The following is a 25,141-nucleotide window of genomic DNA, read 5'->3' on the forward strand; positions in this document are numbered from 1 at the left end:
ATGAAGCTTGTCCAAGCCTATGGAGATCAGCCAGAAGCATGGCAGCAATTGAACTCTGGAGATTTTTGGCTGCCGGGGCTCTATTGGGATGGGGAGGGTAGCTTCAAATTCTTTTCATGAAGCTGGAGCTTAACAGAGTGGCACTATACATTCCTCATTGTTTTTAAGTCTTTTTTATTTATATATAAGATTTGAATGGATTGACCCACATCCTCTCATCAAAACTTTTCTTAAAGCATGCTTTTTGATAAAATTTCAAGCTAGTATTTCTATTCATTTTGACATGCTTTCATAAAACTGCAAATCCTTCTTTTATATAAAGAGTCATGTAAGGCAGACACTGTCTGAAATTTTCAAATCAACTTTAGTGCCTTGTTTGCAACTATTATCATTGTGGCTATTCATTTTTCCTGCATTCTCTGTTAGCCTTTTTTTGGGGGGGGGGGGGCGGCAGCGAGGGGTAACGGTGGTGTTCGGCCATACCAGGTAGTGCTAAGGGCCTTTCCTGGCTTTGTTCTCAGGAGTGACCACTGGTGGTGCTCAGAGGACCATATGTGGTTCTATGGATTTGAATCAGGGTTGTGGCCTCATGGGCACTCCTGTTCTCTCTCTGACCCTGAGTTAGACTACCTAAGCTGCTTCAAAAGATTGCTCCCATGTATCCTGAAAATAAAATCTCAATATGCCTTTCTATTGTTAACAGCTAAAATATTCAATGATTTAATTCTTGCTTCTCTTATCCAGGTTTTCCACTGAATGTCCTGTGTCTCCTGCCCCAGCTGATTCAACATTTTGAAAACCCCAATCAGTTCTGTAAGGATATAGCTGAGAGGATTGCTCAGGTATGACCTTTTATCCTTTGATGGTGAATAAACCAGATCCATGTACGTCTTTATCAAGATCCCAAGATAAAAATTCCCAAGATAAAAAAAGGCTGAGGAAGAACGCTGAGTTTTGTAAAACCTGGAAATAGGGGCTGGAACAGTAGTATACCAGGTAGGGTGTTGGCCCTGCAAACAACCCAGGTTTAATCCCTGGAGTCCCATATGGTCCACTCATATGATCCTTGAGTGCAGAGCCAGTAGTAACCCCTGAGCATCACTGGGTGTGGCCCCAAAACAAACAAAAAACCCGGAAACAATCTGGGTGATTGATACACATTGTGTTTTTCAAATTTTATTATTGATAAAAACAGGTAGGAAGAACTTGAAAACACCATATTGCCTCATTACTGACATGTATTTCTACAATATACCACCCTCCTCACCCAAAAAAAAGTTGACACTAATCTGTTCTACATATTGCCAGTACTTACAACAAAATTGCAAGTATTTTGCAAAATTGTGTGCTTCCTTGTTGTATATTTTTAAAAATCTAGAAACAGTGCCAGAGTGATAGTACAGTAGTAGGTAGGGTACTTGCCTGGTACACAACTGACCTGGATTCAATCCCTGGCACCCTGCATGGTCTCCCAGTCCACCAGGAGTAATTAATACCTCAGTGCAGAACCAAGAGTAAACCATGAGCAGAGATTGGTGTGCCCTCTCACCCAAAAAAAAAGTCTTGGAAACAGCCTGTGCTGGCAGGATTATGGTGAGAGAAAGGAATTCTCATTCATTGTTCGTGGGAATGTCATCTGGTTCAACCTCTGCGGAAAGCAATGGGAAGATTTGTAAGAGTAGAAATAGAATTTCCAAATGACCCAGCAATACCACTTCTTGACATGTACTATCAGAACGTACAAATTTGAAAGAACACATGTACACCTATGTTTATTGTAGCACTTAGTACTATGGGCAAGATATGAAGACATCCCAAACTGCCAACCACAGTTGAGTGGATCAAGTTGTGGTATATATATACCGCGGAATACTATACATCTGAAAAAAGAGACAAAATCACACTACTTGCTGCAACATGGGTGGTACCAGAGAATATCATGCTGCGTAAAGTCAGAAGGACAGGGATAGATGTACAATGATCTCTCTCATATGTGTGATTTAAAGATACACAGTAAGAGAACAACAACTGATCAAAGGCAACAAAAACAGAGAGTGAATCCACAGAGCTAAGTTTACAGGAGGTAAAAAAGAGGTAGAATGGTAGCAGCCTTTGGGGCCCTGGAGGAGGAAAATGGACATCCTGGTGGTAGGTGTGATGTTGAAATGATAAATATGCATGAGATACTATAAATCACAACATCTCAATGAAAAAAATTTTTAGTTACTTCTTCCTATCCATCAGGCTATTTTATCCCTAATTAATTTTTTTCTCTTGGAAAGGTCTGTTTGGAAGAGAAGAATCCTAAACTTTCCAATCTTGCACATGTTATGACTCTTTATAAAACACGTAGCTACACAAGGGATTGTGCCACCTGGGTGAATGTGGTCTGCCGATACCTTCACGAAGCCTATGCTGATATAACCTTGAATATGGTTACCTACCTTGCTGAGGTAAGCTCTCAAAGTAAGGAGGAAATCTATTCAAATTCCCAGGGGTAAAATATTTATATATAACTAACAATATTCTTAGCTTCATTTTTTCTGTGCCATTTGGGACCATTTTAAATCTTCATAAGAACCCAATGATACATTCTTGGTAATGTTACTATTATTAAATTATAGTATTTTCATTATTGTTATAATCACAGCATTAATAATAATTGATTGTTAATAATAATGGTTGGAGGATGTGGTGCTGAAGTAGTTTCATGTATGAAATCCTACTAGAAAATCACAATGTCCAAAAGAAATTTTAATAATAAAAATTAAAAAGAAACGTTGAAAAATATAGAAAAGTATTTTTAAAAGAAAAATGAAAACTCATCCAAACTTGTTACATTGTCTAAAGATAACACCATTAACACTGTATTAGATTTCTTCTCCATCTTGTTTCATTGTTACAAACCTTTTCACATCAATATGGGCATCACGTGTACAGAAATTGTATATTCTTTCTCTCACACTGTCTAGTACCCTGTACTATTTCTAAAAATGATTCTATTGACTATATGATATTCCATCACACAATTTATATAATTGCTGTACATGCTTTCCTAGTACTTACATTCAAATTGATTATAGAATGTTTCTGGTTTGAGTGAGTATGCATGTTCTTGTAAATATCATCTTTATAAATAACACCTTAGTAAAATCTCATTCATTAATTTTAGTGTTTATCACTAAGCCTTAGTGGGTAGGGCATTTGCCTTGCACACTTAGTGGGTAGGGCATTTGCCTTGCCGACCCAGGTTTGATTCCGCCACCCCTCAGAGAGCCCTGCAAGCTACCAAGAGTATCCTGCCTGCTCGGCAGAGCCTGACAAGCTCCCTGTGGCATATTCGATATGCCAAAAACAGTAACAGGTCTCACAATGGAGACGTTAGTGGTGCCCACTTGAGCAAATTGATGAACAATGGGAAGACAGTGCTACAGTGCTACACTAAGCTTGGGGAAATTTTGAACGTTTCTAAAAGTGTACATTGGTCAGTGTTAGCCAGGATCACTGAGCAGAGAAGCCTTGTCTTCTGCCTAGTCTTTGATCATGTTTCCTGTTTAGGTACATCTGATTCAGTGGATCCTCCTCCTCACTGGGCTGGAGCGATAGCACAGCGGTAGGGCGTTCGCCTTACAAGCGGCCAACATGGCCGACCCGAGTTCGATTCCTCCGCCCCTCTCGGAGAGCCCGGCAAGCTACCGAGAGTATTCGATATGCCAGACACAGTAACAACAAAGTCTCCAATGGAGACGTTACTGGGCCCGCTCGAGCAAATCGACGATCAATGGGAGGGCCTTTACCTTACTAAAAGTGTAACTACAATTTAAAAAAAATTACCATTTTATTATTTTCAATGAGATGCCAAGTTATCCAACTTGTAGTTCCACCAATATATAGAAATGTCTATCTTATGTCCTTACCCACTATTATTCATTTGTAATGTTTACCAATTTAATGAATGATATGTTATATCCTTTGGCTTAATGCGATAGCACAGCGGTAGGGTGTTTGCCTTGCACGCGGCCAACATGGCCAACCTGAGTTCGATTCCTCCGCCCCTTTCGGAGAGCCCGGCAAGCTGCCGAGAGTATCTCGCCCCCACGGCAGAGCCTGGCAAGTTCCCCGTGACGTATTCGATATGCCAAACACAGTAACAACAAAGTCTCCAGTGGAGACGTTATTGGGCCCGCTCGAGCAAATCGATGATCAACGGGAGGGCCTTTACTTTACTTTAATTTGTCATTTGTGATTAGTGCTGTTTGATGTATTTCTTTTCTTGTATAACATTATGTGAATGTGTATTTGTATATTCAAACCTACTACTTTGCCTTCAAAGATACTTTCATTTCTTCAGTAGTTCAGATTTCTTTTTTCCTCCTAAAGCAATGTGCAATCATACAGAGTTAGGGAAACACTGGTGCTTCTCAGTGCTTCGCTGTAAACTCTGGGGTCCCTCTGATCTTCCTGCCTTGCCCTCCGTAGCTGCTGGAGAAGGGGCTCCCCAGTATGCAGCAGCCGCTCCTGCAGGTCATCTACAGTCTGCTCAGCTACATGGACCTTTCAGTGGTTCCTGTAAAGCAGTTTAATGTGGAAGTTCTCAAGACCATTGAAAAATATGTGCAAGTGAGTATTTAATGTTATTTATGAACTATATTGCTTTCAGAGTCTTTCCAAAAAGACTGGGACTTTGTAGCCTATGTTTGCCTACAGATCTATAGAAGTGCCAGGTTTTGCATTCTTTTGTTTGTTATCCTCATACATTCTTGCCAGCACTCAAGAACATGTAAAAGCAGGAGCACAGTATCAGCCCTTTCTGTGCTGACGGTGACCGGAAAATCCCAGACAGGTCCTGTTTGTAGTATTCTCCTTCGAAGAAGAAAGGAGAAAGCACTTACAATGCCTCATTCTGGACCAGGTGTTTCAGGATGTGTAGCATTAACTCAGAGGTCAAAGTTAAGGGAACTTCGATAAGAGACTTGCATAAAAAAGCCTTTGAGAAGCCTCCAACAGACAGACATAGGAGTGCACGTGCATATTTCAGAACCCAAGGGCAAATGGTGGTTTTTCCCTGCGTGTTCAAAGCATACATGTGAACTTTAGACATTTCTTTTTAAAAAAAAATTGCATCACTGTGAGACACAGTTACAAAGCTTTTATGATAAGGTTTTAGTGATACAACGTTCCAATACCCATCCCTCCACCAGTGTACATTTTCCACCACCAGTGTCCCCAGTATCCCTCCCGCCACCCTCAACTCCCCAGCCTCCCAACCCCCCCCCCCCCCACACACACACACACACACCTATCTCTATGGAAGTCTATGGCTGGCACTTTTCTTCTTTCTCTCTACTTTGAGGCATTATGGCTTGCAATATAGATACTGAGAGGCTACAGTGTTTGGTCCTTTACCCACTTCTAACACACATCTCCTATCCAGACTTATCCCTCAAACTTTAGACATTTCTTTCCATCTTCACTGAGCATATTACTTACGAAAATTATTTGCCACTGAAAGTCATTTCCAAATATGGTTTTGGGGTTTTTCCCCACTTTTCATTCTTTCAAATGTCATTGCCCCAATAATAGTGTGTTGCATATATGACATTCAAGAATTCTTTCTCACTTTAAAATATTCCAAGAAAACAGAAAGTTAGATCACATTTTCTCAATGGTGTGCCCCACCCCATTATTTTATTAGGCTGCCTGTTCACTCTCAGTTGTGTGTGCTTTTCTGGTATTTGATAGCTTATCACATTCAGAACAGAACCTCCTTTATGCAGAATTTAGCAGCAAAACATATGTGTTTGCTCTCTTATGTTAAAGCCTAGGAAAAGAGTGATCATTTTAATCAAATCAGTGTATTGATGTTCAGTATTTTTCAAGAGAAGCCCTTCGAAATTCCTGGATGCTTTCAGGAAGGTAAAGGTGGTTAAACAAAGTGAGTCTTAGAGAAGAGCAGGTATTTGATACACCAGGAAGGAGAGGCGAGGCATTTCAGGAGGAAATAGCATGAGTAAAGACACAAAGGCTAAAAGACACTAGTTGGGGAACTCCAAGATAGCCCAGGAGCCCTGTTCAGAGCATGGACTTGGTCTTGGGAATCAGAGGACACTCTTAAAGGAGTTTACGCACAGAAATGGCATGGTCTGACGAATTCTAAAAATATTAACATAGCTAGTATAGTTGTGATGGCATTTAATAAGAAGCCGAAAGCAGAAAGACCAATTAAGGAGGCATTGGAATGGCCTGGGAAGCGTTCAGAAAGGATTAGGTTGAGTTTGTTCCAGCAAGAAACAAAGTTATGGGGGCTGGAGCTATAGTAAAGTAGGTAAGGTACTTTCCTTGCATGTGGCCAACCTGGGCTCAATCCCTGGCATCCCATATGGGCCCATGGACACAACCAGGAGTAATTCCTGAGTACAAAGCCAGGAATAACTCCTGAGCATCACCAGGTGTGGCCAAAAACAAAACTTTTAAGAGAAAAAAAAGAAGCAAAATTATAAATTATCGAGAGAGAGCAATCTCTGACTCCTGGGCTAAGTTACAAGGAAGATACAGAGGGAGGAAAAAGGGGTCTGAGTGTAGTAATTAGGCATGCAGACAGAAATGGGGGTTCCCCAAAAAACATAATAAGGTAGAAAGAGGGAGGAGGGTTGGAAAAAAGGAGGTGAGCAGAATCTGGGATATAATAAGATACATCAGAAATTTTTAGTTTAGATGGTTTCAAACAGAGGAGGGTGCCTCATTATACAAAAAGACTTCTTGTTAATCTAGACTTTGATATAAATATGGAAAAAATTGGTCCTCAGAAAGGTAGGGTTAAGGGACCTTAGAGATCAAACTCGGGCCCTCATACATGTGGTACACTGAGCTGTACCCCCCGTCTCCTGTGTCAGTTTAAAAAAATATTTTCTAACTTTCTAAATGTAACTCAGGGATGCAGCTAAATTGCCTCTTTGTGTAGTTTGCCTTTTACGATAGCACAGCGGTAGGGCGTTTGCCTTGCGTGCAGCCAGCCTGGCCGAGCCGGGCTCGATTCCTCTGCCCCTCTCAGAGAGCCTGGCAAGCTACCGAGAGTATTCAATATGCCAAACACAGTAACAAGAAGTCTCACAATGGCGATGTTACTGGGCCCGCTTGATCAAATCGATGAGCAACGGGAGGACAGTGTTTACCTATCATGTAATTTTATAGTTTTAATTCAGTAAATTCTGAGGGTTCTAAAATGTTTGTAGCTAATATTCTTTTCATTCACCTATCGTTTAAATTACTGTTACATTCAATTCTATCGCATAAAAATCTGTTAACTTCTAGATTCCAAAAAATATAAAGTTAGACTATGGATAGTGACTCGTGTATATTTGTAAACTGCCCAAGAAGTGACATCTTGTTCTTATGAAATGTTCTCTTTTTTTTCAGAGTGTCCACTGGCGAGAGGCTCTGAATATCCTGAAGCTGGTCGTTTCCCGATCTGCTAGCCTTGTTTTGCCTTCGTATCCACAGAGTGACCTTTCAAAGATAGAAATACATCGGGTGTGGACCAGTGCTTCTAAGGAACTGCCTGGGAAAACCCTAGACTTCCACTTTGATATTTCAGAGGTATGTGAACTGTTTCTGTGAACTTAAGGATGAATGTATAGCAGCAGCAAATGTTCAAAGTGGTTGCCTGGAGAAATGGCAACTTACTTTATGTTGATTTCAGATGAAGGCAGCTAAGGCCTAAATTAGGTCCTGTCTTTGAGAACATTTTGTCAGTTTCACTGGGACCTGCCATTGGCAGCTTTTAAAAATAGAAACTAGCCTTCCTTATATAAAGATGACTTCTGAAAAAAAGATGACTTTAAAGTGGAATGATCTTCAACAGCTTAAGCCATGACCTTCACTCATTAATGAGCTGTTGGTTGCCCAGCCCTGTCTTTATATCTGCAACCCTTCTCCCAGGATGACTGCCAGTGCTGCCAAGAACTGAGGTTTGTAGAAATAACGCCTCAATGGTGAGAGAGATGGGGCCAGGGGAAGGGTTTGGGGTAAGGTTGGGCAGGGGAATTACTAGTGAGCCAGGATAAGGAGTTTGGAAGAAAGAAGGACAGAGTTATCTGCTGACTCATGTATAAACATTTGAGAAGTAAGCATTTAACTATTTTAGTTGAAGATGTAAAAATACTTTGCTTCCCTGTCTCTCTTACCTCTGACTTATAATTCTTCTCTAAGCAGAAACTCCACTCTATCCATTTTGTAACCTCGGTCTGCTGCTGCGTCTGGTGCTTAATAGCTACCTGATCATTATTCAATCCAGCTGAATTAATGATTCATTAAAGGAATACATCACATCTGCTTACATGAGACATACGTGGATTAACTATTTATATCCAGCTTTGACTTTTCTTTTTTCAAACAGTGGTCTCAACATTTTTTTAATTTCAGCATTCAGGATGAGCTACTTTTCTTATATTGTGTTATCTGCCATTATATTTAGTTTATCTATGATATTAAGGTACCAAATCAATACTTTTATATATGGACTTTTTTACATTGTGAGGATTGGGGGGTCATTCTTTGACTCCAGTTGGTTCTCTTCCAAAGAGGGAAGGAAACATCATTCCAGAGAATGATGGACTTTGAGAAGAAGTACAGAGCAATCAAACAGTGCCGTGTTTAGTTAGTGCTCAGTCACAAACTCAGGAACTGGGGCTAAAATTTAGAAGATGCCGCTCCACCACATTTGATGGGTATAAAAGAGAAGACAACTAATCTTGAAAAAAAATTTCATGTAAATATATATATATATATATATATATATGTTAGCACACAAGACTCAAATTCTAACACCATGTTAATGATCTCTAATTCAGGGGCTTAATTGCTCCAAGATGAGATGAAACCATTTTCACACACTTTTCTCCAAGGAAACCTTTTTGAATCATTTTTAGTCAGTTATTCATCAGTTAACATCTGCCTTTGGGAAAGGCTTGGGTGGTGTTGGGAAAACTCAAAATAAAGGTGGTGGGAAGGTGTAATGGTGATGGTATTGATGTTGAAATGTTGAATGTAATCATTTACTGTGAACAACTCTTTGAAAATAAAATTTAAAAAATAATAATAATAATAAACTGCTGCTCTATGTAGGAACCCAACTCTAGGTCTCAGAAGTAAAATGTCTAAAAGTATTGGCTATTTGAATAATTTAAAACCATTTTAAATGCAATTTTAAATAATTGAGTGCATTTAAAGCTTGGTGATTTAAGGTTAGCGATGAATTTGGGTCTCTTATTATAAGAAATTCACACTTACATAGCTAAAAATGAACTACTGGTCTTCCTGAATGCTTTGTGTCCCTTCTCCTGTGGTTTCTAGATCATGTTTAAGGGACCAAAGAGAGAGTACAGTGGGTAGGGCTCTTGCTTGCATATGTCCAACTGAGCCCCACCAGGAGTGATCCCTGAACTCAACCAAGAGTAAGCCCCAAACACAATCTTGTGTCCCAGAAAGCAAAATAATGCTTTGGAAGTAGATGTTAGATTTGTTCACCAATTCTAGAGATGGTAGAGAAATGGTGAAGATGCAAAGTGATTCATACTGTTTATTTCAATGCCGGGGATGAGCCTCCTTGTAGCGCTGAACTTCTTTAAGTCAAAGTAGCAATTGCAATTTACTACTGGGCAGAATGATCCCATGTGCACCATGGAACCACCAATAATCTAATGTGTGCCTTTCTCTTCTTTGTTCTGAAGACTCCAATCATTGGGAGGAGATATGATGAGCTGCAGAATGCCGCGGGGCGGGATGGGAAGCCCCGGGTGATGGCCGTGACCAGGAGCACATCCTCCACCTCATCAGGCTCCAACTCTAATGTCCTCGTTCCTGTGAGCTGGAAACGACCCCAGTATTCTCAGGTACAGAATCCTAGACCCCCAGGAAGGGAACCCAGGTGTGTAGGGTCCCTCCATCCTAACTTCACCAGGCAGCTCTGCCATCTGGCCATCAACTCTTGTGCTCCAGGGGAAACGGTTTTGTCTTTGAACAGCTCATTACATTGAGTTGAAACAAGGACACCTTGTTTCTTCAAACTATTATTTCTGCTTCTCTTAGGAAAGGAAATCTGATCTCCTATGGACAAGGGTCCTTTAAGCATTGACAGAAATTCCTACCTTCTCTACCACTCATCCTTAGTGTGCTCAAATAATTATCTGTGATGGTTTCATTTGCATTATAATTTCTAAGCATAGTCTTAGAAAATATAGTCTACATAGTCTACAAAAAGCAGAACAGAATGAACCGTTTTCTTTGGGGGAGGGGGAGATTTGAGGCCACACCTGGCAGTGCTCAGGAGTTACTCCTGGCTCTACACTCAGGAATTGCTCCTGGCAGTATTCAGGGGACCATTTGGGATGGTGGGAATTGAACCCAGGTTGGCTGTGTGAAAGGCAAGTGCCCTACTGCTATACTATCTCTCCAGCCCCTCTGTATTCTTTTGTTTTGAGAGATCACAATATTATGCCTTTGGACTGTCAAGGAAAATCCTGCATTATTCAGAGCTCTCTAGGTGACATGTGACAGTAGCCCAGTCAGTAGTGAGCTATAGTACAGCAGATAGGGTGTTTGCCTTGCACATGGCCAATTGGGTTCGATCCCTGGCATTCCATATGGTCCCCTGAGCACTGCCTGGAGTAATTCCTGAGCACAGAGCCAAGAGTAAGCCCTGAGTATTGCTGGGTGTTGCCAAAAAAAAACTTTTTAAGAGTCACGATCATCCTGTTGTTCGTTGATTGCCTCGAGCAGGCACCAGTCACGTCTCCTTCTTCCTAGCCCTGAGATTTTAAAAGAGCCATATTCAATGCTCTTTCAGGGTTAGGAAAATGAGACCCATCATTGTTACTGCTATTTGGCATACTGGGTACACCACGGGGAGTTTACCAGACTCTGCTGTGCAGGCAGGATACTTTCGGTAGCCTGCCAAGTTCTCCAAAGGAAAAATGAGATAAGATGTCATACGGCAGCAATTGCGGCCGCCGCGCGCTTCCAGGAGCTGGGTTTTATAGTCTCTGCGTCTTGGCCGTTGATGGGACCAACCTGGTGCTGGTGGCAGCTGGTGCTTGTAACGCCTACCTACTGGAAGTTGGGGGATCTGGGTGGAGAAGGTCCAGTCCCAATCTGAGCAGGCTTGGAGATCTCAGCCCCGGGATCCGCACTTTTTTAAGAGTAAAAAGCAAAATTGATAAAATTAATTTTCATTACATTTTACATAACCCCTTCCAAACTATGAGCTCAGCATGCTATCAATATTTCACAACTATAAATCTATTTTACATCCTTTATTCATCCTAGACTTTTGTATATTTTACATCTTTAGTTCTCACTGGCCGCATTTCCAGCCTGAGAGTCCAGTGTGGTGAGTGGTGACATTGTGAGAGTATATTGAGTCATAGAGTCACCTGATTAAAATCTTCCTCTTTTATTTATTGTTTTGTTTCATTTCAGAAAAGGACGAAAGAGAAGTTGGTGCACGTCCTCTCTCTATGTGGCCAAGAAGTAGGACTAAGCAAAAATCCATCAGTAAGTTCTAACGTGTGTCCTGTTCATTGTGTTAGTGTGTCATATTTTGCTTTGGGTCTCATAACACAGAAGACTAACTGAATTACAGGTGTGATATCCAACATCTGGATCAAACCCCAGATTTGATCTAAATTTATATTTCTTTCTTCATAATTTTAAATTTACTTACTCCAGAAAAAAAGTTATTGACTATTTTTTCATTGTGTCTGTAAATATGAGTCCTATTTAAAAAAAGTCTTTAGGGAAGGAGGCTGGAGTGATAGTATAGCAGGTATAGTATAGCTGCCTTATGCAGCCTTCCCAGGTTCAATCCCCAGCAACCCTTATGGTCTGTCCCCTGAGCCTCGCCAGGAGTAATCCCTGAGCACAAAGCCAGGAGTAAGTTCAGTAAACCGCTGGGTGTAACCCCCCCCCCGAAAAAAAAAACTGAAAAAAATCTTTTATTTTCTTTCTAAATACCTTTACAGGTGTGTTTGAGTAATATGAGTGCAGGGGTACAGAGTCATCGAGTATTGAACAGATACTTCTTCCTGTTGGGTGTAATTGCACTCTTGGAACACGTACCTCTTTATGTGATAACATTACTTCTCTCATGCACAATAAACCTAATAATATAATATCATTTTTCACATAAACTTCCATTACTATGATTGTTTAAAAAAACTTATTGGAGCAAGTGAATAATTGGAAGTATTAAATTGTTTTTTGTATCTCTTAGCAAATTTCGATTGCTTCTGCATTAATATATTGTAGCAAAAGCAATTTTTTAAGACCTCAAGGTCTGATTTCATGAATTATCTTTTATTTTATCTGTATCACCCCCTCTTTATTATTAACCAAAAATAAAATAATAAATTCCAAAATAAATATTTTAAGAAGTATATCTATGGAGCTCATCTTAAAATTCCAAAATGTATCTAGTCATATCGTTTGTGAGTAAATAAAGTATTAGCAGCTCTTAAGTTCTTGCTCAAGTGCAAATGGGTACTTCCTATCAGCTGGGAATGTGCCCAGCCAGCCATCAGCTAAATTCAGCCCCCTGCTACTGGAGAGATGCTATAGTGGGTTGGATGCCAGCCCCCAAAATAGTCCTCCAAGCCAGGAGAGATCTCTGAATGAGAGCCATAAGTAAGCCCTGAGCCCTGCCAGGTGAGGCCCCGAAACAAAAACAAAACACTTGGCATCCTGTGACTTCTCATTAGTGCTATTGATCAGTGGGTTTGTTGCTGCTGCTGTGATAATGCTTGGGGCAGAAGGGACAAGGCAATCTTGAGGAACAGACACAGCCTCCCAGCCCACGGATAAGGAGAGCAGGAGCACTTTACCTCTGCAATGCAGCTTGTGCTCGAGAGCCATTTCTCTGCCTCTGGCACGCTCTCCTTCCAAAGCGCACTGTCTGCTTCTGAATCCAGGGCACTGGAGCTAGAAATTCTGCCTGCAGTGTTTCAGACACACATGCAGGAAAGGGAGCATTCAGCTGCAGAAATCAGAACGCCGGGCTCTCATCTCTTGCTGCCCACTTGGTTGGCTCTCAAAGATTTGTATCTCAGATGCTTTCTTGTAATTCCAATGTAAACTATGCCATGTTCCAGTTTATGGATATATAGAGCCAATCATGTGACTACTCGTAAACACTGAAGGGAAAAAAATCCATTCACCCTTCTAATTTTGTGGAACAATTTAAAACTCTTATACACGATTCGCTGACTTTTCAGGGATATTTTGAATATTATGGCAAAGCAGCTAGGTTCATTTGAAGTTTATTATTCCTACAAGGCCCCGTAAAAGTAGCCCAATGAGAAGAACTTACACAGAAAAGCTCATTTAAAAATATTAACATATTCGGGGGCGAGGAAGCTGACTCAGAGGGCATGCTTTGCATGTTGTCCCTTACACAGCATGGACCACTGAGCCTCACCAGGAGTGACCGACCCCAAGCATGAAGCTTCAAGTAACCCTGAGCTATTTGGGCTTCAGGGTGTGGCCCAAGAGGGAAAAAATAATACTAATAATATTAAACATTAACATTTTAGAAAAAAATTTAATTGTTTTGGTTTATGTCATCAAGACAGGAATATTAGTATAAATTAGCACGGATACTGAATTATTCTTCCATTTGAATAAACAAATAGTATGGCTTTGTTTCTAATTCCTTACCAGCTTCTAGCTTATCTCTACCCAGGTTAAATCCTTTGCTTTTACAGGTTATTATTCTACAAAAACATACCTTAACTCAGTAGTACTTAAAGTAGTTCACGATGACGTGAATATGGTGCATGTGTGTGGCAATTGCATAATTTCTATCTTCAATCAGTTCAAAAACAGCAGAAAATTTCCTGGCTCCAGTCCAGTTTGGCTGTGAACACAGTCAGTTCTCTCTCTCTCTCTCTCTCTCTCTCTCTCTCTCTCTCTCTCTCTCTCTCTCTCTCCACACACACACACACACACACACACACACACACACACACACACACACACGTATGCTCCAGTCTTTGGAAAGAGGCAGTAGTTTGATTGCAGCACATTTTCCAAGTGGGTGAACTTGCATCTTTGCAATGAGGTTCATCAGAAGGCACCTGTCCAACATAAATAATAAAAAGAACATTCTAAAAATACCCACTTGAGGAATTAGGTGTGTACTGGAAACACTAATGCGAGGAGAGCCAATTAGTGTTTCTGTAGCACAAACAGCCAAAGGAAGAACAGTTTCTCAGGAAAGGACTCTGGCTTTTGTAGGTGATTTTCTCATCGTGTGGGGATTTGGATCTGCTCGAGCACCAGACCAGCTTGGTGTCTTCTGAGGACGGCGCGCGAGAGCAGGAGAACATGGATGACACGAACAGTGAGCAGCAGTTTCGAGTCTTTAGAGATTTTGATTTCCTAGATGTGGAGCTGGAAGATGGCGAGGTAAAGTATATTCTCTGTAAAAAAATAATAATAGTAATCCCCTCGGCCTTCTCCTTGACTTTAACAAAAACGTTTCTTTTTGACGTGCTAATGAATGAGTTCCTAATAACAGGTTCTTTAATTGGAAAGCTGCAAATCTTTATTTTGAATCAACTTATTCAAAGCAGAGCAGCTTAGCATGGGCAAAAGTTACCACACCCTTCCTGTCTGTGTGCACAGCCAGCACTGCCAAGTTATTTCTAAATGGCAAAGAGCTGATTTCTAATGACCATACAAAGCCTCTGTGTGTAGTCCAGAGGTGAGCTTGAAAGAAAAAAAAAAAGTCACTTAAAAAAAAAATCAAGTTTTGATGCTGTTCACTGGTACTGGGGTAAAATGTGATGCACTTAGTTCTTTTAAATGTGAAGTTGCTCTAATTCAATTACTTCAAAGCCTGCCTGCTAACATAAGACAGAGCCTGAAGCTCTAACATCTCTGTGCCAGTTTGATGAAATCCTCAGAACTTGATACCAGACTCAATGCACACGAGCGGCTTGGCCGGTTTGGGGTCTTAGCTGGCAATCCTCACACCTGGGGCAGCTGGATTTAAGTCTCCACTGGCAAAGGCGGATTCATTTGTTTTGAATGATAATCGTGGTAATGAGATGCTCTCAGTGATGACTCATGTTTTTGAGAAGTAGGATCAGAAGCAGCAGCACTCTGATCAGTAGCTTAGGGGCACGTTCCAGCAAAGAGGTCATGTCTTGCCTAGTCAGTTGAGCCCTCAGTGAACACAGAAACGTCTGGTTCAAAGTTGGACTTGTGATATCTTTCTGCAGCCTCGCTTCACATTTGGCTCAGTGTTTCCCAAGCAAAAGGCCTGTCTGCTCATCTTACCATTAAAATTCAGACCCCGTTTCAACACTTCTTATATCCATGATGGGTAGGTCGCTCCTTGGAGAGCAGTGTCCTTATAGGAAGTGGCCGTGAATAAGAGGAAATGATTGCTCACCCGTTGGCTCATCTTGAGGAGAAGCCAAAAAGTTATTATCAACGTTGTCCTTTCTGCCTCCCTGACAACCTTGGATGTCTACACCCAGCAGGGGAGAATCGTGTCCTCAAAAAGAAGAATGTGAGGCTGGAGCAATAGCACAGTGGGTAGGACATTTGCCTTACACACGGCTGACCCGGGTTCGATTCCCAGCATCCCATATGGTCCCCTGAGCACTGCAAGGAGTAATTCCTGAGTGCAGAGCCAGGAGGGACCCCTGAGCATCGCTGGGTGTGACCCAAAAAGCAAAAAAAAAAAATGCTTTCTTTACCGTACATTCCCCTAAAAACAAGCATAGAAAACTCTTAAAGAGAAGAAAGACTGAAACAGGACTCCTCAAAATCAGTGGCAGCTCTTTCACCTGTAGTTGTTCTGGATCCAGTAAGAAATGCACTTTTCCAACTAATCCACTAAATAGGGTGAGGATTGTTTTAAAAATCTAAAGCAAAATACAACTGTTTTGAATACTATCAAACTGTCTGTAAGCCAGAGCTATTATGGAATGCCAAAGCCAAATGATTAATGGCTTCCTCTGGGTAATTGACTAAATTATGCTTTTCCACTTAAATACTTTCTGAGCCTGACAGAATATTGGTAAGAGTTTGCCCCAGAACTCTTTCGAGCCTTTAAAAGGTGCTGTGCCTTTGCTGTTTACTGCACATCAGCGACAAAGAGAGTTCGGCCACAGATACTTTTAGCTTCACAATCTGGATCACATGATGCCAAGTTTTCTTTTTTTAATTTTTTTACCAGTTGATGAGCCCCAAAATGAATATTTAGGTATTTAAAAAATGTTAAGGAAACAAAAATACAAAGGGTCCCTGAAGTAGAGTGTTAGAGGTTATATTTATGATTTTTTTCCAGCTTCATTATTCATCACTAAGAGGTTTGTAATTTCTCATGTCTGATAGTGATTTTTCTTTTTAGAGTTTGTATATTTTTACCTTTTTCTTAAAAGATTTTCAACTGCTGAAGTATATGTTGCCAGCACTATTGGTTGGTGTTATGTTAAAACTAAAAACAAATGATCTTAGTATCTTTTATATAATCATTTTAAATAGACCTTTTATTTGTTTTTCTGCCCATTCAATCTGCCACCCAGGAACTTCAGGTAAGATGATGCTACTTTTCATTTAGATACGCTAGTAAATGTTTTGCATTATTGCAGATTTATAACAAAGTCATTGCTTTTTTCCCTCCCTCCTGGCCTACATGTGCCTATCTGTGTGCATCTATAGGTGTGTGTGATAGAAAACGTATTTTTGGCTGCTCTACTATGGAAATGTTTTCTAAAGTATAAGGTTTTTTTGAGACTTTCTATGCTTAGTTCTGGAAATTGCATGACCATCTCTTGAAACAAAGCGAGTTTCCAGTATAATCCATGGAAGTCTTGTCATTTCTAATTAGGCAGCTGCACCACTTACTCTACTGGTTTTGTTGTAACTGATTTTATTAAAGGTGAAATCAACAAGCTGTATCTAACAGTATGTACACTTCTGTACATTTCTAACCAATTACTTTATTTCATAGGAATGAGGAGTGATCTTTGATAGTATTAATCAAAACCTCAGTGAGGGTCCTTTTATAAGTTAAAGGGAGTACTAATTCCACTCAGACAATAGACATAAACCAGGATCATCCCTGAGCAAATGGGCCTATGATCATCCTACATATATTTCTTATTATATTTAGTTACATTAGGCTAACATATTTTAGCCACAGTACTCCCAAGTTCCTCTAATAATAACTCTTACTTGAGAGAGGTACAATATGAAAATAAAATTCACATGTTATTATTTCCAGCATTTCTAGACTATTAACTCATATGTATTTTCTCATTTCTAATAATAATAATTTCAAATAAATCACCTAGTATAAACCCTAGGTGGTTTATTTAAGTTTGATAGCTGACATACAGATAGTCCATATGGAATAGTTAGCATCTGCTAAAGTTTCTCACACAGGGAAAATCTGACATCATCAGTAAAACATTGTTTGCCTTTTGATCTTGCATGTATGTAAAATGCAACTCTGATATTTGAATGTGGAGAAGAGAGAGGTGCCATGGTGTGAAGTGACTCATGGTCACCAAGGACTTCAGACGTTAGCATTATTCCATGTCAGTTTCTCAGCTACAAACAGGGAGAACATTTTCTCTAATGAAGCTAGTCTAGAAAGACATTCAGATACAGTCCCATACAAATAGCTTTCATTCATCGCTGAAGTGGTGATGCAAGTGCCTTGCATGTGGGAAAGTCATTAATTCAGTTCCTAGCACCACATGACCTCCAAGCCCCACTGATAGCTCCTATCCCTAATATCCCTGGAGCATCACTAAATGTGCCCTCAAGAAAAAAAACAAACAGACATTAAGATGGAAATATAGTACAGATACATTCCCTTTTGCTTCCCAGAACCCTTGCCTCTCACTTATCTTTTTCCATTTTTCATTGAAATAGCTGTTTCTAATTCCAGTTTATTGTTGACCTTTCCTGCCGGGAAAAGAAAATTTAATTATTTGGTGGCAGTTTGTCACAGCAGGTACAAATAAAAGGCATAGACAAGAACACAAGCACAACTACAGAATGTGAGGAAAATTTTCTGAGTTGTTTTTTCCTCATAATCCAACATTTCAAAGAATAAGAATAAACATCATCAGTGAGGATGAATAATGAATGGCACTTCTACATCATATCCGGAATATGTTTAGGATTCTTTTTGCCATCTATCATAATTGCCAAAACAATTTGGAATGCCTAAGCATCTTTTATATAAGACATCTATGACAAGGACAAGCTTTGTTTTATTAAAAGTCAAGAAAGATAGGCTTTAAATCAGAGAAATATTAATAAATTTAGTCCTAAGTTTAATGGTATTTGTATCTCACATTATTATCATGGTTTCTGAACTACTGAATTCTCAACAGAAAGAGTTACATTTTACTGCAGTGAACCATCAGTGTCTCAGAAGACAGAATTGAAAGGATTCTGATAATTTCAAATAAATTTTCTTCAGGTTACTTATTTGTGTAGATTGAAACTTGTTTGTCAGTGAATAGGTTATAGTCTTCATTATTCTTAACAGGGAAAAATAAAATCCAATAAAAAGAAGTTTATGTTGGTCAGTAAACTTATTTAATATCTGACAGCATGTGGAGGAATTCCAAGATACAGCTAAAAGCTTTGACATGGATATTATCACTTGGGCCAATTCTTAGCAAATCTGCACAGCTGTTACTCTTGGTACCAAGTCAATCATTTCAGATTCAGGGCAGTAACTTTTTTGTCTACTGGAACATGAGAAGAAGCCTAAGGTGAAAGTTAAAGTTGTGTTGCTCTGGCTTCTGCATTCTGCATGACCTGTCAAACTTTGCCCAGCTGCTTTCTGAGATTGTTTAGCTGCACATTTTATCAGTGGACATCACTATGGCAGATACAGATTTGGAAGTTTACCTTTTCTTCTCCTACCTCAGACCCAAAGGATGTGGAAAGTGCTACAAGCATATCTCTTACTATTTCTCCTGAAAATCATACCAAACTAGCAAGGGGTCGGAAAAATCTGTTTTAATATTTAAAAAAGTTTTGTTTTAATATTTAAAGATCTCTTAACTGACATTTGGAAGTAGATAATTTATAGAACTGACCCAGTTATTTTTTCCCCACCCAAATATTTTCCACCACACCACAGAAAGGTGTGTAATCACTTCAACCTATGATTTACGATGCGTGAAAATAGTAAGCTTTACTGTGTTTTACATCATGTAAACAAAATGGTACCAAAGTACACAAGGGCCTGAAAGTTCAGAATGAAAGTATTTGTTACTGAGCTGTGACAAATGGAATGTGTTGCGGATATGAGTACCGGGAGATATGGGCATAAGAATCAGCTGATGGTGTGATTTCAGGGCGAGAGTATGGACAATTTCAACTGGGGTGTGCGCAGACGTTCTCTGGATAGTCTGGACAAGTGTGATATGCAGCTTCTGGAAGAACGCCAACTCTCAGGAAGTTCTCCTGGCCTGAATAAAATTAACCATGAGGATTCCGATGAGTCCTCTGAAGAGGAGGACCTCACAACCAGCCAGATTCTGGAGCCCTCCGACCTGGTAAGTGAAACTTGCCCACCTAAGAAATTAGGAGACATTTTTGTTACTGAAACCATAGTTCAGTTTCAAGTTGGCACCAAAGAAACATTCCCCAGCTGCTCAAGTGAAAATATCCACTGTCAGGTGGCTTCTCACCGACCTAACAGGCCTCTTCTCTATAAGTTCAAATGGAGGCAAATGTTGAAGTGTTTTGAGAAGCCCTAAATGGTACCGAGTCTGTTAAGACCTAAGTTCTCCCCCCAATAACTTTTATTATGCTAGAACTATTCTAAAAATGCCTCGTACATCTGAAAGCATTAGGAAATGTGACAGAGATTTTGACATAGTTTTCTATTTTACCACACCACACCCTAATTAAGAGATGACCAACTACAATATTTGAATTTGACGTGAAGTTCTAATTTGAAATGTGTATTTTAAACAGTTAATTCCTATCAGTTACCAATGAGCTAATACCATGGTTTGTATTCAAATAGAGACTTTTTTTTCATGGTGATGCCAACACCACCTGGCATCTAAGCCAGGGCTCAACACGTGAAGCATTAATAGTTTTTGAGAGAATGGAAACATCACACTGTTTTATTTCCTTTGCTTTTGAAACAGATCATGACGCTCTCTCCTTCTGAGGAGAATAACCCCATGGAATCACTCACTGCAGCCTGTGACAGGACACGTTCTGACCCTCATTCCTTTCACACCAGCATGGCTAGCTTTGATGCTCCTTTGCCTGAAGTGAATAATCTTCAGATTTCTGAGGGCTCAAAGGTGAAGAGATTTTGGCAACTGTAATTCTAATTTTCTTTTTTTTAAAAAAAAAAGTACTTCCAATTTTCTGAGAGTTTCTAGGTTATGTAGCAGGGGCTCCTTTTTTTTTTCCTTAATTTTTTGAAATAATTGAATTTGTTTATCTCACAAATACGAGACGCCATGTTTTGGATTAAAAGAGAGGTGATTTGAGGTCTTTTTTATAATGACACATTTTGCATTTTCCATATAGCATGAACAGTGCTGATTGGCAGCAAAACAAACTGGGGTATGTCTGAGACCACAATGATGGGCAAGGGCAGTTCTTTGTCAAGACTTTTCTTAAACAATATACTGAGTGAGGTGTGGGCGTATGCATGTATTTGGGGACATTTTTTCCTATGTAGGAACCAATTATACAATTTGCACATTGATTCGAAGCTCGCCTTTGGCGCACTGTCAGAATTTTCAGTGTCAATCACAGCATTATGCCAGATTCACAAAAAAAAAAAAAAGAAAGAAATAAAGGAAAAAAAGCTGTTCTAGCCAGAGTCTCTGAAGAAAAAAGTAAGTAATGGACACAATTTCCTTATTTAAAAGCTCAGCTTTTTAAAGGTCTAACAACATATATCTTATTTAAAGGATTTTTTATTTTATAAAGTATCCTGTCCATAAAACTGTTGGTTCCCATGCTGTTCATTAGATACGCCCACAGATAGGCCTATCAGTATGAAATTGTATTCTCTTATATTAGACATACCAACATAATGTTTGCGATTAGGGTAAAGTTTTATTTATACTGAGTTTGACTATTGTAGTTTAAGTTAAAAAGATAAAGTAGATCTTTAAAAACTTAGAAAATTATATTTTTTCTGAAACTACTAAGTGGAGACGGGATTGGGGGCAGTGGGGGGGAGAGATACAATGTACTAATAAGTAGTTGATAACTAGGATAATCTTTGTGCTTTAAACCAAAGGTAACCAACCAAATTACAATCATCTGAAACTATCAAGGCTTAAAGAATTATTTTTAAGATTGTCCCATTGAAAGAGTTTTTCAAAGAGTTAGCACAGTCCCTTTTTCCCCTCAGGCAAAAGAGGCACCAGAAAGAAAACATATTTCTCCTTAAGTTCCAGCGTTCTAAAATTTTAAAAATTAAGTTTCAGACAAAGGGCATCACAAAATAAATGTGAGATTATTCATACTTGATACTTCTAGTTTTAAAGTAGCCAAATTTTAAAGTAGTCAAGTAGTTAAGTTTTTCTTTTTTCTCAAAGAAAGTACACTGTCTTTTAAGTATTTTTTTTAGCAACATATAGAAAGTGCCTAATTCTATCCAGGAAAGGTTGAATCTGATTTCTGTGTCTGTCCCTCTCCTGAGTCTAATTTCTGAAAACCTGTGTCTGTTTTTCACATGAGCTGGATTTCTGCAGTTTGATAGAAGCATGCTGTCAGAAAGGAAAAATAAAAGATGTTTTTTCAAGAGCTAAGCCCTCCTCTAACTGATTAAGTTTATATGCACTAATAACCCGGAATAGTTCCAATTCTCAGTCCCATTGGCACTGCAGCAGTTCTAAAAAGCAGGAAGAAGCAGATATGGATAATCTTCTGAAACTCAGTACTTATGAGCAATTTCTTCAAAGACCTGAGATATCCTGTTTCCCTAACGTATCTTTAAACATTCCTGTTCATTTCCCTATTAATCCTAGACTCAAAGTACTATATACCATTTGGGCAAAAACCTCTGGCCAGATGTCAGCCCGTGATAATGTTCTAATTCACATAGGCTTCTATTTTGCTAAAGTTTTGTTTTTGTTTTAAGAAAGTGACTCACTGAAGCATGTCCGTGTGATCTCTTCCTCGAGTCTTCTGGTCTGTAATCCAGTTGCCTTCCTTCCTCTCATAAAGAACAATCAGTTCTCCAGCTGATTTCCCCTTTGGCTCCCGTTCAAGCCCAGCCTCTTTCTCCATGTTACTCACTGTCTTTTTCCTGCCCCTCAGTGATCCCAATTGGGATGGCCCGAAAGCCCTTGCATCCCACTGCTTACTCTGTGTTTTATAGCAAAACAAGAGAACAGCCTTTCACGTCTGTTCTCTTCAAAGGGTATGCCCAAGAGCAAGCACATATGTCAGTGCCCTTTTTATCTTGGAAGGGTACATTAATGTGGCAGAAGTTTCTTGAAGAACTCAGCTTGGTGAATGACCATGCCTCATTCCTATACACAGAGGCAATTTCTTAGAGCATATACTTACTACCCAGGCATCTATGAATCTAAAGTCTAGTTTCCATGGTAAAGAAATTCTCTAGATTAGAATATTACCTCTGGATTGACTTGTTCTTGAAGGCAGGTGTTGTACAGTGGAAAGAATTTCAGATCCTTTTCATTGCTGATATTAGGCTTGTCCCATTTACATGAAGAGCATCTGTTTCCTCATAGAAAAATGTAGAATTTGGTCTTATGCGGTTTACCAAATTTAGCACTTATACTTCATAAGCAGCAGAAAAACTCAATAATTTGCTGAGAGCCTCTTTGTCTTTTGGAGAAAGGACTAAAAACGTAAAGAATTAAGAGTACTTCAGCAAATTCCTGACTCACTTATAGATATTGATTGTATTAGAAAATAGTCTAGAAAATATAACTAGGGAAAAAAGGTCCCCTCCCCCCCGAGACTGGAGATATTATGTACAGCAGGTAAGGAGCTTGCCTTGCATGTGACCAACTAGGATTCGCTCCCTGGCATCACATATGGTCCCTCAGGCACTTCCAGGAGTGATCCTTAAGCCCAGCGTCAGGAATGGCCGCAGAGCTAGACTGAGTGTGACCCAAAATGAAAAATAAGAAAAAAGTAAACAAAGGCCCCAGTTCTATCACATTCAGGATTTGTCTCTTGCATTTTCCCTGTACTTGAACATACTTCCCTCTAATTATTCTTTATGTTGGGGGGTGGGGAATCCTTCCTCTTTTTATTCTCCCAGGCTGAAACTGTCCAGGAGGAAGAGGACACCACAGTGCATGAAGATGACCTTTCGGGGTCCATCAATGAACTTCCAGCCACTTTTGAATGTAGTGATAGCTTTAGCCTGGATATGACTGAGGCAGAAGACAAAGGCAACCAAGCAATGGACCAGTTTACACTTGCAAGGTACAGAAGCCCTGGGTGGGAAAGAGTGGCGTGAGTGGACAGACACGCAGCAGTTTGTCCATCAGATGCAAGTTATCTGTGAGACCTTTACTGCTCAGATGCCCCAATGAAGGATTTTCTGTGACATGTAGCTCAGAGAGCGCTCAGTGGGGTAGGGGCCTCCAGTTCCTTATAGTGCCTTCCTGATGTAGAACTAAACTTGGTGCTTGTGCAGAGCTGGCTAGATACGAAAGCCAACTGGTAATGGCATAAGACATGGAGAAAGGCATGGAGAGATGGTCCAAACATCGAAAGCAACCGTGGCAAATATTGGAAATGAGGGGTTCTTTCTTTTTTAAGTTAAAAAGCTAAAACAAGGGGTCAGAAAGGTATTACAGTGGGCAGGGCTCTTATTTTGCATGAGGACTGACTCAGGTTTGATTCTGCCTCCTCATTTGGCCTCTCAAGCCCACCAGAAGTGATCCCTGAGCATAGTGCCAGAAGTAAGCCCTGAGCACCACCAGGTATGACCCTAAACACCCCTGCCCAAAAATGGAAAAAGAAAGAGACAGTTGTAGAAGGCTGCCAGAATTACTGAATCTGTGTACTGGAAATGAGAAGTGAAGGAAGCTGAGAAATTCACGAGGCAAAAAGAAATCTAGTCTTATAATCAAACAGCTTTGCCCAGAAGCCCATACCCAGGCCAGCCCCTCAAGACAAAGATCTACCGCAGGCTGCCTCGTGGGGTGACTCAGGGGAGAATGTTCACAACCAAATTACAGATGAGGTCAGAGCATCTCCATATAGTCTTTTTCTTTTTAAGTTTTTTTTTTATTAAATCACAATGAGGTGCAGTTACAAAGTTGTTCATGAGTGGGTTTCAGTCCTAAAATGTTCCAACACCTGTCCCTTCCCCAGCGAACGTTTCCCACCACCAATGTCCCCAGTTTCCATCACGCCACCACCCCACCCCTAGTCTGCTCTGCAGTCAAGCACTTCTCTCCCTCTCTGTGTCTCTGTCTCACTCTCTCTGCCTCCCTCCCTCCCTCTTCTCTCTCTTTTTCTTTCCACCTCTTCCCTGCTCCCCAATCCCTCCACCCACTTTGGGCACTGTGGTGTGCAATACATGCACTGAAAGGTTATTATGCATATCCCTTTACCTGCATTCAGCACTCAGTTCTTGTTCAATATTATCATTTCCAACTACATTGTCATAGTGGCTCCTTCTCTGTCCTAAATGCCCTCCCCCTTGCCCTCTGCCACTCGTGGCAAGCTCCCAACCGAGGACCAGTCTTCCTGGCCTTTGTTTCTACTGTCTCTGGGTATTAGTCTCATACTGACACAGGTCTTTTCCCTTTCCTCAGTTTTGGAGACGGTGACAGGGGAGTATCCCCCCCACCCTCGCCCTTCTTCTCGGCCATCCTTGCTGCGTTTCAGCCCACAGCCTCTGACGATGCGGAGGAAGCTTGGCGCAGCCACCTCAACCAGCTCATGTGTGACTCGGACGGCTCCTGTGCAGTGTACACATTTCACGTGTTCTCCTCCTTGTTTAAGGTGCGGTGTGCGCAAACCGGCCCAAGCACTTGGTGTGTTGTGGAAGCCTGCGAGCTTCTGCTGGAAGGATTGTTGCTTTGTTCTGAGTTTGTACTCCTTTTGCTCAGTTTCCTCTGACTCGATGTTT

At 40.3% G+C, this 25,141-nt stretch overlaps 1 protein-coding gene across 4 annotated transcripts in view; it reads left to right on the forward strand.

Annotated features, from left to right (window-relative positions):
* Positions 1-25,141, forward strand: part of FRY (FRY microtubule binding protein) — a 381,871-nt gene that overhangs the window by 331,850 nt on the left and 24,880 nt on the right. For 3 of the 4 annotated variants that reach the window (XM_056110039.1, XM_056110037.1, XM_056110038.1), the window contains exons 45-55: positions 745-842; positions 2,283-2,453; positions 4,480-4,620; positions 7,417-7,596; positions 9,729-9,890; positions 11,476-11,550; positions 14,287-14,457; positions 19,392-19,592; positions 20,196-20,357; positions 23,315-23,481; positions 24,825-25,014. In XM_056110039.1, the coding sequence (XP_055966014.1) occupies positions 745-842; positions 2,283-2,453; positions 4,480-4,620; positions 7,417-7,596; positions 9,729-9,890; positions 11,476-11,550; positions 14,287-14,457; positions 19,392-19,592; positions 20,196-20,357; positions 23,315-23,481; positions 24,825-25,014 (1,718 nt within the window). The remainder of the gene's footprint in view (positions 1-744; positions 843-2,282; positions 2,454-4,479; positions 4,621-7,416; positions 7,597-9,728; positions 9,891-11,475; positions 11,551-14,286; positions 14,458-19,391; positions 19,593-20,195; positions 20,358-23,314; positions 23,482-24,824; positions 25,015-25,141) is intronic. The other variant, XM_056110040.1, reaches the window with a different exon arrangement.

This window comes from Sorex fumeus, unplaced genomic scaffold (assembly GCF_029834395.1).
Source record: "Sorex fumeus unplaced genomic scaffold, SorFum_2.1 ptg000008l, whole genome shotgun sequence".
NCBI lineage: Eukaryota > Metazoa > Chordata > Mammalia > Eulipotyphla > Soricidae > Sorex > Sorex fumeus.